At 40.5% G+C, this 14,439-nt stretch overlaps 1 protein-coding gene across 1 annotated transcript in view; it reads right to left on the bottom strand.

Annotated features, from left to right (window-relative positions):
* The window catches only part of ms(2)34Fe (male sterile (2) 34Fe), a 79,351-nt gene that overhangs the window by 26,359 nt on the left and 38,553 nt on the right, over positions 1 to 14,439 (bottom strand). The window contains exons 5-8 of the mRNA XM_067791891.1: positions 9,906 to 12,165; positions 4,830 to 5,016; positions 4,690 to 4,766; positions 3,954 to 4,618 (exon numbers count right to left, since the gene is read on the bottom strand). Coding sequence (XP_067647992.1) covers positions 3,954 to 4,618; positions 4,690 to 4,766; positions 4,830 to 5,016; positions 9,906 to 12,165 — 3,189 coding nt within the window. The remainder of the gene's footprint in view (positions 1 to 3,953; positions 4,619 to 4,689; positions 4,767 to 4,829; positions 5,017 to 9,905; positions 12,166 to 14,439) is intronic.

The following is a 14,439-nucleotide window of genomic DNA, read 5'->3' as shown; positions in this document are numbered from 1 at the left end:
ACCTGTCTCTTTCCACCTTTGTCATTCTCGAAAAATGGAAAATGGCCAATGTGGTCCCGCTACTAAATCCTGGGAAACCAGCTAACATAGGAGAGTCATATCGCCCGATATCTCTCCTATCGCCAGTAGCCAAGACTTGAAGCCATTTTGCTCCCCTACTTCAAAGCAAATTTGCAGCTAGCCTGTCATCAGCATGGCTTCAGAAAACTCCACAGCACCACCACCGCGCTAAATTCCATTAGCACTCGAATAAATTGCGGTTTAAATCAAAACCCCCACCATAGAACAGTACTGGTTGCGCTAGACCTATCAAAAGCTTTTGATACGGTCAACCATGGCACGTTACTACAAGACCTGGAAGGGTCTATCCTTCCCCCATGTCTTGAAAGGTGGACCGCAAATTATCTGGGTGGTCGGCAGGCATCGGTGCAATTTAGAAACGAAACATCAAAACCAAGAAGAATTAAACAAGGGGTGCCACAGGGTGGTGTCCTATCCCCACCCTTGTTTAATTTCTACATATCAAAGCTACCTTCACCACCAGAAGGAGTTACTATCGTTTCCTACGCCGATGACTGCACAATAATGGTCACAGGCCCAGGCCCACAGATCCATGAGCTTTGCAACAGAATAAACGGCTACCTCCTGATCTCTCCTCGCCCCGCGAAAGCTGGCATTATCATGACTAAATCCTCTGCGACCCTATTTACAACATGGACGTACCAAATGTCGACCATTTTGAACATTCATGTCGATATCACTACGCTACCGACTGTCCTACACTCCAAAATTTTGGGTGTGACGTTTGATCAGGATCTACATTTTGGTGAGCATGCAGCCGCAATTGTACCGAAAATCCAAAGCCGTAATAAAATCCTCAAAACCCTTGCTGACAGTACTTGGGGAAAAGACAAAGAAACGCTCATTACCACATACAAAGCAATTGGCCAGCCGTTTGCGTGCTACGCGTCCCCTATTTGGTCGCCAAGCCTAAAAACTACTCACTGGAAGAAGCCACGGGCTGTCTTCTTGTGTCCCCAGAACACCATCTACATAATGAGGCGAGAATACTCCTCATCAGGGAGAGAAATGAGATGCTAACCAAAGAGTTCCTGTTGAATACCCAGAAACCTGGGCATCCCAGCAGACATCTGATTGATGAGCCAACACCGCCTAGGGGCTTAAGGAGTCATCTCCGTAAGCATTATGAGGAAATACCGCACCTGAGAACTCAGCTGTATGAAGCAAAAAAACACAAGCAGGTTCTCAGTGAACTCCACAAACAGGCATCGGACCTTTATGCCAGGAATTGCCCGGTGAATACAGAACTCAAAGAACAGTACCCAAAACTTGCGGAAGAGGAACGCATACTCCCAAGGGAAGCGCGAGTCACTCTAGCTCAACTTCGTATGTTCTGAACCAGGAAGTCCAAAACCGATGTGATGTGGTCAGGACCTTAGGTCGATTTTTATTCCATTTAATTGTCCCTTGGTCATGTTGTCCAGAATCGTCGCGTGTCCGCGCTTAGCTGATTTCAATATATTGGATTGTCTTAGTCGTAGAGCTCCTCTTGCGGCTAATCCCTGTACGAAAACTTGTAGAGGCGTTAAGTGAAAGATTACATATGGCGCTTCCTCGGCGCGCTGCTCACGGCGCCTGACGTTCCCAGGCATCCCAGCCTTTGTACCTTCGGGACCATCTGTTGAATACTCTTTTTGTCTAGCGCCTTGCACCAGACCAAAGTTCCATGTTAGTATCGATCGAATGACTGTGCTGTACATGCCATGAACTACATGTGGTGCCAGACCCCAGTTACGTCCAAAAGCCCTTTTGCAGGTGTAGTATGCTGCTGGAGCTTTCTTTGACCTCATATCAACGTTTCTTCTCTAGCTTAATTTGGAATTGAGTATAATACCAAGATATTTGTCTTTCGATGATATGTTTAACGTTGTGCTGTTTAGCCTCTGTAAGTTAAAAGAGGGTACCTGTTTTAGATGCATATCACTACTTTAGTAAAACAAGCTTACTGCCAGGGCTCCATTAAGCGTATCGCAACAAGGCAAAACAGCTCCTGGGCACGGACAATATTTAAAGTAGGTTAAAGTATAGCCATTTCACAATCGAACGTAATATTTTGAACAATAGCGTTCAGCATCCAACCGTGGGCGCCTTTGATTATATATGTACGCGAGCGACGAAAGGGCTGCTAGATTTTAATTTTGTTATACAAGACTTATTCTCATGAAATATGGATAGCGCTGTAAGCTCTCAAATGGTAAATTCGAGTTTTATAAACTTTTACTCTCAGTCAAAGACTTGATAACTTTAAAACTTGAGACCGCTCAAGTTGCTCTAAGAAGTGAGAAACTCGCTAGGCTGCTTACGACGTTTGTGTGTTTGTTTGGTATTAACATTGTTTTTATTATCAGCGTCATCCATACAGGTACCATTAGAGTTATTAGCCTGTGATTTAAGAACCGAAGCAAACGTTCTACCACTATTAGCAGAGTTGTTAACAGAATTATTCTCATAGGTTTGACACAGCTGTGGTGGTAGAATTGTTAATAGCTATTTGCCGTCTTTCAGTGAGTTTTACAGCTCCGGCTCACGCTCAATTCTCACGGGAATGGTCTGGATCATTGAGAGACTTGAGAAGCAGATGTCGTGAAATTTTGGCACACGTGAAATGTGATAGGCAGATGTCGCCGCTGTTTTTCATTTAACTCATACGGCGAAAGGTTAAGCAGCGACATCTATTTTTGAAAAAGTAGGTATATTAAAGGCCGCGTTGCCAAACTAAAAGGAAGTAATTAACAAATTATTTGGCTCACAAATTGAACCAGACTTCTATCTGGATTTATCTGGCTCAAATCGTTGTTGTTGCATTTACATGCAAACTTATTTATCTGGCTCAGGATTTTGCCACCGGATGATAGCTATGATACTGAAGAATTATTGTTGTTGTTGTTTTCAACGTTCATAGCACTATCTTTAACAGTAGAAAAATCATCAACATTGGTAGCCATGTCACAAGTAGTAGCAACTGCTGTATGTTTAGAAGCAGCAGGCAAAGCAAAAAGAATAATTACTTTTCCACTTGACACGTGTAACGATGAGGAAGTACCATTAGAATGAGCAGCATCAATTATACCCACAATAGAAACAGCAGCAATGCAAGACTCAGAGGAAGAGCCAGAGCGACAGGTAGCCAGCGGCAAGTCACAGAGCGCTTTCTGCATAGAGCTTAACTTAACTTGCAGGTCGCCAAACGATTACCTTCGTCTATTGATGTTTTAACCAGACGTAAAATCTTCTCTTCATTGCCTTTTAGCACAGCAATATCACACACTAACGACTTCAATGTTTTTTCGATATTGCACAAATTATCGTGATTGTTTTTGTATTGCATATCTTCACTGCGTGAACCAGCAGGCAGCAAGGGAAGGTCATTATTGTCCATCCATGACGTTTTGTTAGTAGATGATGATTTAAGAGAGGCGGGCGGCTATCGGATCGATCCACGACGCTTACACGCAAAAACTTTACAGTAAAAAGCACTATTAGACTCTCTTAAAAAGTCTAAGTCCGCCTCCAAAACACCCACACAGGGAAGATGAAAAAGTACCGAACACTTAGCACATTGAACCTTAGATTGTGTGCGCCTAACCCTAAGACCACAAATACAAGGCATTACAGTAAAACACGCAACAAAAACAATTTCTATGTCACAGTACATATAGGAAATACAAAATCGTTGCAGAGCGATTAGAAAACACGTCTGGTCAGCACGACTGTTACTTGCGTATTGGATGTAGCAGTGATTGGATATAGCAGTGATCTCGATATATTTTTTACGCACGTGTACCTTTGATACATTATTTATCTCATATTACTACTTCAGAAATTCATTCCACATTTAAAACTTGTCTCATTATTATAACACCCTTACTTACCGCACCTTATCCCGCTCGTTTTCAAAACGTTCCAATTCCATTGCAATTTCACAAGCATCTTCCGTACTTGTTATACTAAAATCATTTCCAAACGTAACTTTCACCACAGTTTGAACCAGAAGATCAGCTTCAATGATTGACTGGTCGTCAACTGTGGTGTGCACCTCACTACCCTCCGTATGAGTTGTATGGCTTTTACTCCTTGATTTAGGCATACCTAACACATGCGTTTCCATGTTCCCAGTTGCGCTATCGCCCATAATAAAATTCGGTATCTCCGTGTATTCATCCCGAAGATGCTGATCGATCGCAGACACTACTTTATACACGTATGCGCAAATACCATCAATGGCCTTTATACTAACAACTATATCATTTATAGGCACTTCGTACAATTCAAATTGAACTTCAGCATATCTTTTATGTAACATATGAAAGCTATCATAACGGTAGGCCACATAATATGGATCTTCAAAACGGCCCTCTTCACCTTCACCGTTTGCTAAGTAGTTTGACATGGTAGAGAATATGCGTGAGCGAGTGTGCGTAGAAGGTGAGCGCTCTAATGATTTTTTCGTAAGATTCGCATCAGCAAGTAGAGAACCTCTCGGCGGAATAGCGGCAGAACCTTTCGAGCGCATGCCATCTAATAGCACACGGCTGGTCTGACAACGAAAAAGAGGAAGTTTATTTGAACCATACAACTTTAGTATTGAAAAATCAAAAGGTGCTTTACCGGTATTTCAACGTTTTCCTCTTCAACAGATTCTTCTTCAAGGTGTGAAGAGCTCATGGTGTAGGCAACCTCATCGTCTGCAACAATAGAAAAGATAATTTAGAGAAAGTTCTATTAAGAGTTGTAACTTATTCGATTGCCTGTATCCCAGTCAGGTAAAACATTTTTTTCTGCAAGTGTTGTTACAATAAGCGTGCCATCTTGGTGGTAACATTTCATATCATCCTTTGCCCAAATCATGCGCACACCATCACCACGTTGTGCATAACTTTCATTTGCGAAGTAGTCATTCCATTCTAATGTGACCTCGGAATGACCCCTGTACACCTGAAATAATAGGATGTACTTTGGTTAAAATTTGTCCACATCATATCATATCATAATATCCCAACATCAGAAGGAAAAATTTCAACTTCATTTTTCGTTGTTTGATACAAAAAAATCCCGCTTGATCAAAAATGTGGAGTCGAGATACAGAGCTTGGTTCCATAAGTTCTGAGGGGATTCCTTTAGAAACTTCATTTGAGTACAGCATAGGTTTGGGTTACTAGTCGCCCATAACGTGGAAGTTAAAGCAGAAGAACCGACCCCTTGTTAACGGGTCGCTTCTCGGCTGTAGGCAGAAATCCATGCAATAGGTTTTTGCTTAAAAGGCTTCTCAACCCTGCTCACTACCCTGATACAGCATTCGCGTTAGAACAACAGACTCTTAAAGTAAAAACAATAAATGTAAGGCTCGATAACCTCCGAAGAGATCTAAGACCGAGCTTCTTTTCCAATTTGCGTCGTGCTCCTCTTGATTTTCCCTACAAATTAGCCGGAAATGGACCTACATGTTTTATGCCGACTCCGAACGGCATCTGCAAGGCAGATGAGTTTTCCCTGAGAGCTTTTCATGGGAGAAATACAACCGGACCGCTTGCTAAACACTGCCGAGGGGCGACCCCGATTAGAAAAAATTTATTCTAATTGAAAAACCTTATTTCTAAAATTTTAATGTTGCTTTGCCCGGGGTATGAAGCCAGGGCATACGATGTGGTAGGCGGAGCACGCTACCATCACACCACGGTGACCGCCGACTCTTAAAGTATGTTACTATTATTTTGAACTGTTATACTAGGGGCTTCCGGCGCAATTTATAGCTTCTCCAACCAAAATTTCAACCTCACTTACAAGGGGGTCTGGCAACCCCAAGTTCGTCATGAAAGTAAAGGGTGGGATCCCGCCCTTAAAAGGTTCAATGTGGTCATATCAAACAGTTCTCGAGATGGTCACGCTTGTTTCTTAATGATGCACTTTACTGGAACGTACCGGATCTATATACGGCAAAGGACCATAAATATCGATAAAACTCCCCAAAACCTGAGTGTGTTTAACGCTACAACAACAACAACCCCCTATTGTTGGTACGACAAAATTTCTTCTAGAGTATTGGTCTAAAATGCCTTTCCAAGTTTCGTAAATGCATAATTTAAAGTAAATTATTGTAGAACCCTTGGAAAGACTGTCATCATCATGCGATGGCCAGGGCATACCAGTCTATTCTTGCAAAGCCAATCAAATTGTTTATATAAAGCAATAGGAGCTCATCTTTGTGTAGAAAATAAGATGATCGAAGTAGTGCTACAACAACGACAATGTCGCTGTGATCTCCAAACTTTTATTGCCAAACGCGGTGCGGTTCCTTCACCTCGATGCTAGAGAAGACTACTCAAACTTAGCGCCGAATTGAACAGTACCAGAACTATCTATTTAAACTTTGAGTTAAGTCCATAATTGGGATGTAAATTCTCATGCTAATTGACACGGATCCAAAATGTAAACGAAAACTGGCACTGATCTATACATACATCAGCTCCCCAGACTCATTCATATGAAATTCAAAATCGGTCGGGGCACCGCTCCATGTTGCTAGATTTAAGTAGCTCTGTATATCTCTATCGATAGGCACGAGATCGCTGATGAGGTAACTAGAAAATGCTATTTATTGATATACTAGCCTTTACCCGCGGCCCCGTCCGCAAGCAGAAAATGAAATATATGGGCTATTCACGTTAGCCTACTTATCAAGTTATCTGTTTAAAATTTTTTTTCTGTCTAATGCATTTTATTTCTTCCCGGAAGGATCCCGTAAACCACCCAGAAATGAGGCCGGAAGGGACCTCAAATGATCCCAAAAAAGTCCCGAAATGACCCCGACGGGATCCCGGACGGATCCCTAAAACCGTCCAGAATTTTTGTCGGAAAGGTCCCCAAAGGATCCCCTAATGGTACCGAAATGACCCTGATGGGATCTCGGACGGATCCCGAAAACCATCCAGAAATGATGCCGGAGAGGTCCTCAAAAGATCCCCTAATAGTCCCGAAATGACCCTGACGGGATCCCTGACGGATCCCGGTAACAATCCAGAATGAGGTTCCCAAATAGTCCCAGAATGACCCTGACGGGCTCCCAGGATCCCGAAAACCATCCAGAAGTGATGCCGAAAGGGTCCCCAAATGATCCCGTATCAGTTGAGAAAAAGTCTCGAAATGACCCCGACGGGATCCCGAAAACCATCCAGAAATGATGCCGGAAGGTACCCCAAATGATCCCGAAATGACCCCTACGGGATCCCGGACGGATCCCAAAAACTATGCAGAAATAATGCCGGAAAGGTCCCCAAATGATCCCCTAATAGTCCCGAAATGACTCCAATGGGATCCCGGACGCATCCCGAAAACCATCCAGAAATGATGCCGAAAGGGTCCCCAAATGATCCCGCATTAGTCGGGAAAAAGTCCCGAATGAACCCGACGTGATCCCGGTTGGATCCCGAAAACCATTTAGAAATGATGCCGGAAAATACCCCAAATGATCCCGAAAAAGTCCCGAAATGATCCCCGGACGGATCCCGAAAACTATCAAGAAATGATGCCGGAAAGGTCCCCAAATGATCCTCTAATAGTCCCGAAATTACCCTGAGGGGATCCCGGAAAACCATCCAGAAATGATGCCGAAAGGGTCCCCAAATAATTCCGTATTAGTAGAGAAAAAGTGCCGAAATGACCCCGATGGGATCCCGGACGGATCTCGAAAACCATCCAGAAATGATGCCGGAAGATATCCCAAATGATCCCAAAATAGCCCCGAAAAGGCCCCGCCGGGATCCCGGACGGATCACGAAAACCATCCAGAAATGATGCCGGAAGCGACCCAAAATTACCCCGAAAAATTCCCGTAATGATCCCGGAAACCATCAAGAATTTATCTCTCAAAGGTACGCAAATGATCGCGAAATTACCCCGACGGAATGCCGGACGGATCCCGAAACCCATCCAGAAATGCTGTCGGAAGGGTCCCCAAATGATCGCGAAATAGTCCCGAAATTATCCCGAAATTGTCCCGAAAATGTCCCAAAATAACCCCGACGGGATCCCGGACGGATCCCGAAAACCATCCAGAAATGATCCCGAAGGGTCTCGATATGACCCTAACGGGATTACAAATAACTTGAAGCTAATTGTAAAACCATGTTAATAAGGCAGCAAGCGCGTTGAGGCGAATGAAGAGTTACAAAGAAACATACAGGTAAAGCTAATAAAAACAATTGAAGGAGGACGGATGGCGGGAGGATAAGGAGAGGACCACTGCTCGTTTTTCCAAAATTGTTTAGATCTCGTGTTCCAGATACCAAAAGCTATTGATTTAGGAAAAAATTTATATTGAATTATAACAATTTATAGATTTAACACCAGTGGAGGAGAAGGAGGAAGGGGGCGGAGGGTGTCACTGCTCACTTTGTAAGCCCTCGACTTATTTGACCCATTGCGTTTGTAATATTGGTGAATGTCAATATAGGTAAAGTTATAATGTGTAAAAATTATTAAAAAGTAATTTTTCGAAGGGGTCGAGGGACCCCCACCCCCTTTCCATGTTCGAAAAAAATTTCGCTAGTAGACTGTTGTATGTGTCCCAAATTTCATCAAAATCCGTGAAGACGTTCTGGCTTGATTCAGTCACAGAGACGAAAAAATACAATAATTAAATTATAACAGTTCCTAGGGGGCGGGGAACTCCCGTCGTAGATCCTTCTAGACTATTGGCTATATGTGTGCCAAATTTCGTCCAAATCCGTCCATCCGTTCTTGCGTGATTGAGGCACAAAACCAAACGTCTGGACATACAAACATCCAAACATCCAAACTTTCCCATTTATAATATATATTAGATTAGCAACGCGGAAAACTCTATACGACCACTTTAGGACAATTTCCTAAGGCTAATCGAAGAATATAACACTAGGCAAAGAGCCAGCTAGAATTATTTCGAAGTCCTCAGGTCACTAAGATTATGTATATTGTATAGGTTAAAAACGAGCTTTCATTCAGATTAAACACCAATTTTCTGACTATGGCGTATGTTAATAAAAAGTTCTCCATAAAAGAGCTGTCAAGATTAGGAGGAAGACGAGCAAAAGAACGGCAAGCAAAATGAATACGGTTGCTGGAGGCAAGTTCTCTCAATACGCGTTGGTAGGAAATAAGAGAAGTTGTTCATTTCCTTCTATTAAGGGATAAGTAGAAAATGGTCTGTAGGTAGCAGGTAGAAAAAGTTGGTCTTTCGCTTCCATTAAGAGATTAGCTTTCTCCAAGAGGAAGTGTTGAAAGTCGCACGCACATGTTTTCATTATCAGCATTAATTTACGCTTGAGCGCTTAACCGATTTTAGCCGTTTTGTAGGGAGTCACGTCAGTTATCCCTGTTTAGCGATAACCGACTCCAATCGAGAGCACCAAGGGAGATCAATTCTTCCTCTAACTGCCGTTTCCAGCTCAGTGGAGGTTTCCCCCGTACTCTGCTTCCAAATTGAGGTGCCGACTGAAATACTTTCTTGGCTAAAGCGGCGGACCCGTGCGCATTATGCGCAACAAAATAAATACAAGCGTCTTATATCAAATATCAACAGAAATCAGCTGTTCTATCAATCAATGATCTATAAATAAAAACTAACATGTATTTGCGCTACCATCTGGCGAATATTAGCAACTGCCGGTAATGCAGTGTTAGTTCTATAATAAGATTTTTTGCCTAGAATCGTCACAGTTTTGTCCCAACGCGCTCTAAGAAAGTATTCTCCCAATTTGACAGAAAAGTCTTAGATAACTTCTATGCACAACGAAAACAATCAGCAACATTCATGGAGTTGTGAGAAATTAACAAGCTATTCTACTCACCTTCCCTTTGCGTGTTAGATTAATAACAATTCCCATCGATGTGGTAACAATTAAATGCAAATAAGTTAGACCATACTTATTTGATATTTCATTAAGAAATCTGAGTTCATTATCAATTGATTCAACAAGTATATCTTTTAAAGTTCTACGCTTAATTGAATCCGCAAGCAAAATTGAAGGATTAGATGTGGCTTCATTTCCTTTGCCTTTTCTAATTGACGTATGACGTAGCGATTCTTTATGAGTGGATTTCGCTTCTTTTTCGCTACCATTTGTTTGAGGTATTTCATGTAACTCTTTCGCTGCTTCCTTGGCCTTGCTATTGCGTTGTGTGCGACGAGTTGTTTCCTCAGTTTTATTTACTGTGCTATCTCTTATCTCGATTTTTATTGAAGAACCTAAATCTTCAGAAATTTCATTGTACGCAGCTTCTTCCTCATATTCGGGAAATTCATATTGATATAGACGATAGATTTCACCATTATAACGCATAATCAAAATCATATCGGCCCCTTCATTATGCACAATAACTGCACCTTCGGCGACGAATATACGTCTTTGTTCCTTATTTACCGTTTCTTCGGTATACCATTCCTGCTGGACATATGTGTCATTATGATATATAGCCAAGCCATTTGGATAGTTTATAACAACTTTAGCGCATTCTGTTTCTTTATTTAGCACGCGCACTATAACTTCATTTTCGTTACTTACACGTAAACACGATGACACTGCAGTATTCCAAAAACGTGGACGGTGAATATTCAATGTTTTATTATTTACTTTAAATAAGAGATTTTTATTCATATCCATGAAACACCAACGTTCCTCATACAATTTAATGACGCCTTCTTCGAAATAATATTTGCTATTTTTAGTTTGTATCTCCTGACGTATATCTTCCAAGTTGTAGCCCTTGAGTAGTGGATGATCTTTTGGCAAACCAGGCATCTCTTTACCCTCCTTTATTGAATGTGTTGGCGTTCGTGCTGACATTTTCTTCAGTTCTTTTGCGTTAGTTTGATCTCCAGCTTGTGTTATTTGTGCCTCAAGATATGCTTTAAGCTTTTGCCATTTCAATGAATTCGGCCGTATGAATATGGAAAGATCAATAATATCGTTGTTTAATTTTATTTGATTGCGTTGTTCTACTAAACTTTGATATGAGTCATAACCTTTTTCGTTACGTGTTTCTATCATTTCAGGTGTGATGAGCGCTTTGAGAAATTCGTCCAATTGAAACAGCGTAAAATCACGAAAGCATAAACGTGTTGGCAACAATGTCATTTGTTGTTCTTCAATCACCTCATTGTAGGCGCATTTGAAATGATATAGCCTACAATTAGGCAAAATTTCATCTACATCCTTTGTACTATATTCCTTCAACCATTGGTCTAGATTTTGTTTGACTACATTCTCACCATAAAACAGACGTGCATAGTAGGGTAATGGAAAAAAATCACGGTCAGTTAGTTGATCAAAACGTTGCACCTCAAAAATATTCTCCAAACACATATTATCCGTATAACTACGCAATGCATTATATTCTAATGTCGTATAGTGTATATCCTTAAATGATTCAGTATTCGTAAATAGCAAAAGCTCTCGAAATAGCTGATTATTTGCTGCCACACATAAGCGTTCGAAACGTGTCACTTTCATTATACTCTCAAAGGCTGTGGTAAAAACATCGCGTAAGTTATCTATCAGTGATAGCTGACTTGATTCCCTAAGTGGTAATACAGTGAGTTCTGCTTGTTCTGGCGTTAATTTGCGTACACGCTGTGCTATTTGATTCATTAATCCTTCAAAATATATTATTATGGTTGCGCTATCACTGGTCATTGCGGGCAATTGTTTTGTTAGATAAGAACCCTGTATAGCGAGGGATTCTGCGGTTTCACGTAAATCATTGACATTCACATGTGCTGGCATTTCTACATTGGTTAGTTGAAAGGGTTTTATGTAGTAGCGTTGATATTGTTGTTGTAGCAGTTCAATATCATATAAATAGTAGCTGAGTTCATCGAAAATTTGTTGTGAGTATTTTTTGGCCAGACATCGTGAGATAACAGGCAGATAATGTTGTAAGTATCCAGTTTCTTTTGTAATCGCTATTGTGCGCATTTCATAGGTATCCACTTGTATCTCTTCGATAGTTCTTGCCAGTATTTCTTTATTTTCCGGATGTGGTAGTAACATGTCGTAACCGCATTCATCGGGTAAAAAGTTTACAATGGCTTGAAGGGGTTCTTGATGGCTAAAAAAAGACAAGAAAAAAAGAAGTGGATACGAGAAAAATTATATTACGAATAAATATCAAACAAAGTTTAATCCAAACAAAAAAGGCGTGAGTACCAAGTACTCGTTAAGTTCGCTGTATAAAGATGCAGTGTACATCTAGAAAACCAAAATTTTTAAGTTAACTACAGCTCGACCAGGTGCTGAAGTTGAACCACAGCAGCGGTAACTTTGCGAGAATCCAATAATTTCGGCCGTTTTTCGTACAATTTCGTCGGCTTCTTATCGGTAAAAACTAACACCGACCAGATATTGTTTTATTATCGGCGTATTATAAAACAAAAATTGTTATCATCGAGTAATCGGTTTTTATACCCTTTTTATCGCAGAGTAATCGTTTTCTTTTTGGTTTCTTATCGGTGTGTTATTTATAGCCGTGTTGCAGATGGGTATCGATTTTCTAGTAAAGTTTTATCGATATCTGTTTCAAAAAAAACAGATGAGTCATCGATAAAACGTCGATAACAAATAAGTAAGCCTCCAATAAAAAAATGCATAGCTTTTCTAAATAGTGCAATACACTTTTAATAATAAATCGAATTTTCCGACAGTTGATAAAAATCGATAACTTTTTGGTAACATATCGAAAGTTTTGCGATAAATCTTAATAAATAAATCTTCGATAACAAATCGATATATTTCTTAAACAAACGATCAAAAATTTGTAAGAAATCGATAGCAACTTTATTACGTCGATAACACTCCTATTACAAACTGGTAACTCATTGAAAACAAATTCTTAGTACTTCGATAAAAAATTTGGAAACACGCCTGCCATTTTGGGCATGGCTCCGTTTTTGACTTCTTATCTCCCTTTCTCTTTCCTCTTCTCTTCCTTTCCTTGCTTTGCCCTGGTATTGTTATTATATCATTCCTTTTCTTTCTCACTTTCAATTGCATCTTTTTTACACTTACTTCCATTACTGATTTGCTGCAAAATTTCGCTCATATCAACTCTACTACGTAAATAACTCAATATCAATATACTGGAAACTCCATCCTGCTGCAGCCCTATAGAGGATGATGAGGTGGAATCACCAAATCACTTTATGCTTGATTGCCCAGCTTTTACCAGAACTAGGCGAAAGTACTTCGGTCGCGACTCACTTAGATCTCCCGAGGATTTATCCAAGGTTGAGATCGGTATCATTCGGAACTTTATCGTTGCTACCCAACGATTCTCTAAGTAGCTATATCTACGTCACCGTCATTTTATTGTATGTGGTATCAAAACGGACCTTCATGTTGTCCAAGTGAGCTTCTCTTATCAGGGCAGCTACCACCTAACCTAACTTAACTCTACTACGTACATTGTATTCCACCATATTAAATAACACTTCTAAAGACTACGTTTACAGTACGCTTACACTCCCCTTACTGTTATATGGTTCTATTAACTCGAGTTGCTATGTATATGCTGACTCACGGTGAATATGATCAAGGAATTCGCAAAACCCACTTTCCAAATCCAACTAAGCGTGAATCCTAAATGTAGAATTTCCCAACTGCTTGAAGGCATGTCCAGGTGCTGAACTTTTTGGAATATCTTCAGATTTCAACTTTCTTATTTTGACTTATCTATAAAATATTCCATTTATATGCAAAAAGGGATAACGATGAGAATTGTGTGGTCTCGTGGAAATAAGTTCGACAGTGCGTATGAGTAATCTTTTGATATGTGCAGGTGCAGCTGTGAACAGATTTATATAAGTGGCAGTTTTTTTAGAATTATATAAATTAGGCGCGATAAAGATACTCCCGAAGGTTTTGATATAGATCCGGCACGTTCCGGTAAAAAGGACCATTAAGAAACAAGCCAGAACAACTAATATAACCACATTGGTCCTTCTAGGTCATCCCTCCCCCAACCTCCTTGTTCAGTGGAGCAGAACCTCGGCTGCTAAAGAAACAGGATTCGCCACGGGTAGGTGAGGTTCACAATTGGGTTGGAGAAGCTACCCAACAAGCAAAGTAAAGGAAAATTAAGTTTTTAAAAAGTTTACCGAAATAGATATTAAGCTTACAAAATGCTGATTTTTCGTTCACAAAACGGTTGAAATAAAACGTAAAATAATCGAAATGGAACGTTGGTTAGAAGTTTAAAGATATACGCAATGTTATGTAATTTAAACGTATATGTAATACTCCTATATTGCTGCTAAAGGCTAGGTACACTCACAAACATTAGGGTACCGATTTATTGCTGGTTAAATGTGTTTGTTTTTGTATTCAA

This window comes from Eurosta solidaginis, chromosome 5 (assembly GCF_040869045.1).
Source record: "Eurosta solidaginis isolate ZX-2024a chromosome 5, ASM4086904v1, whole genome shotgun sequence".
NCBI classification, from domain to species: Eukaryota; Metazoa; Arthropoda; class Insecta; order Diptera; family Tephritidae; genus Eurosta; species Eurosta solidaginis.
Note: the sequence above shows the minus strand (reverse complement) of the source record. Positions and strands in the feature narration are given on the sequence as shown.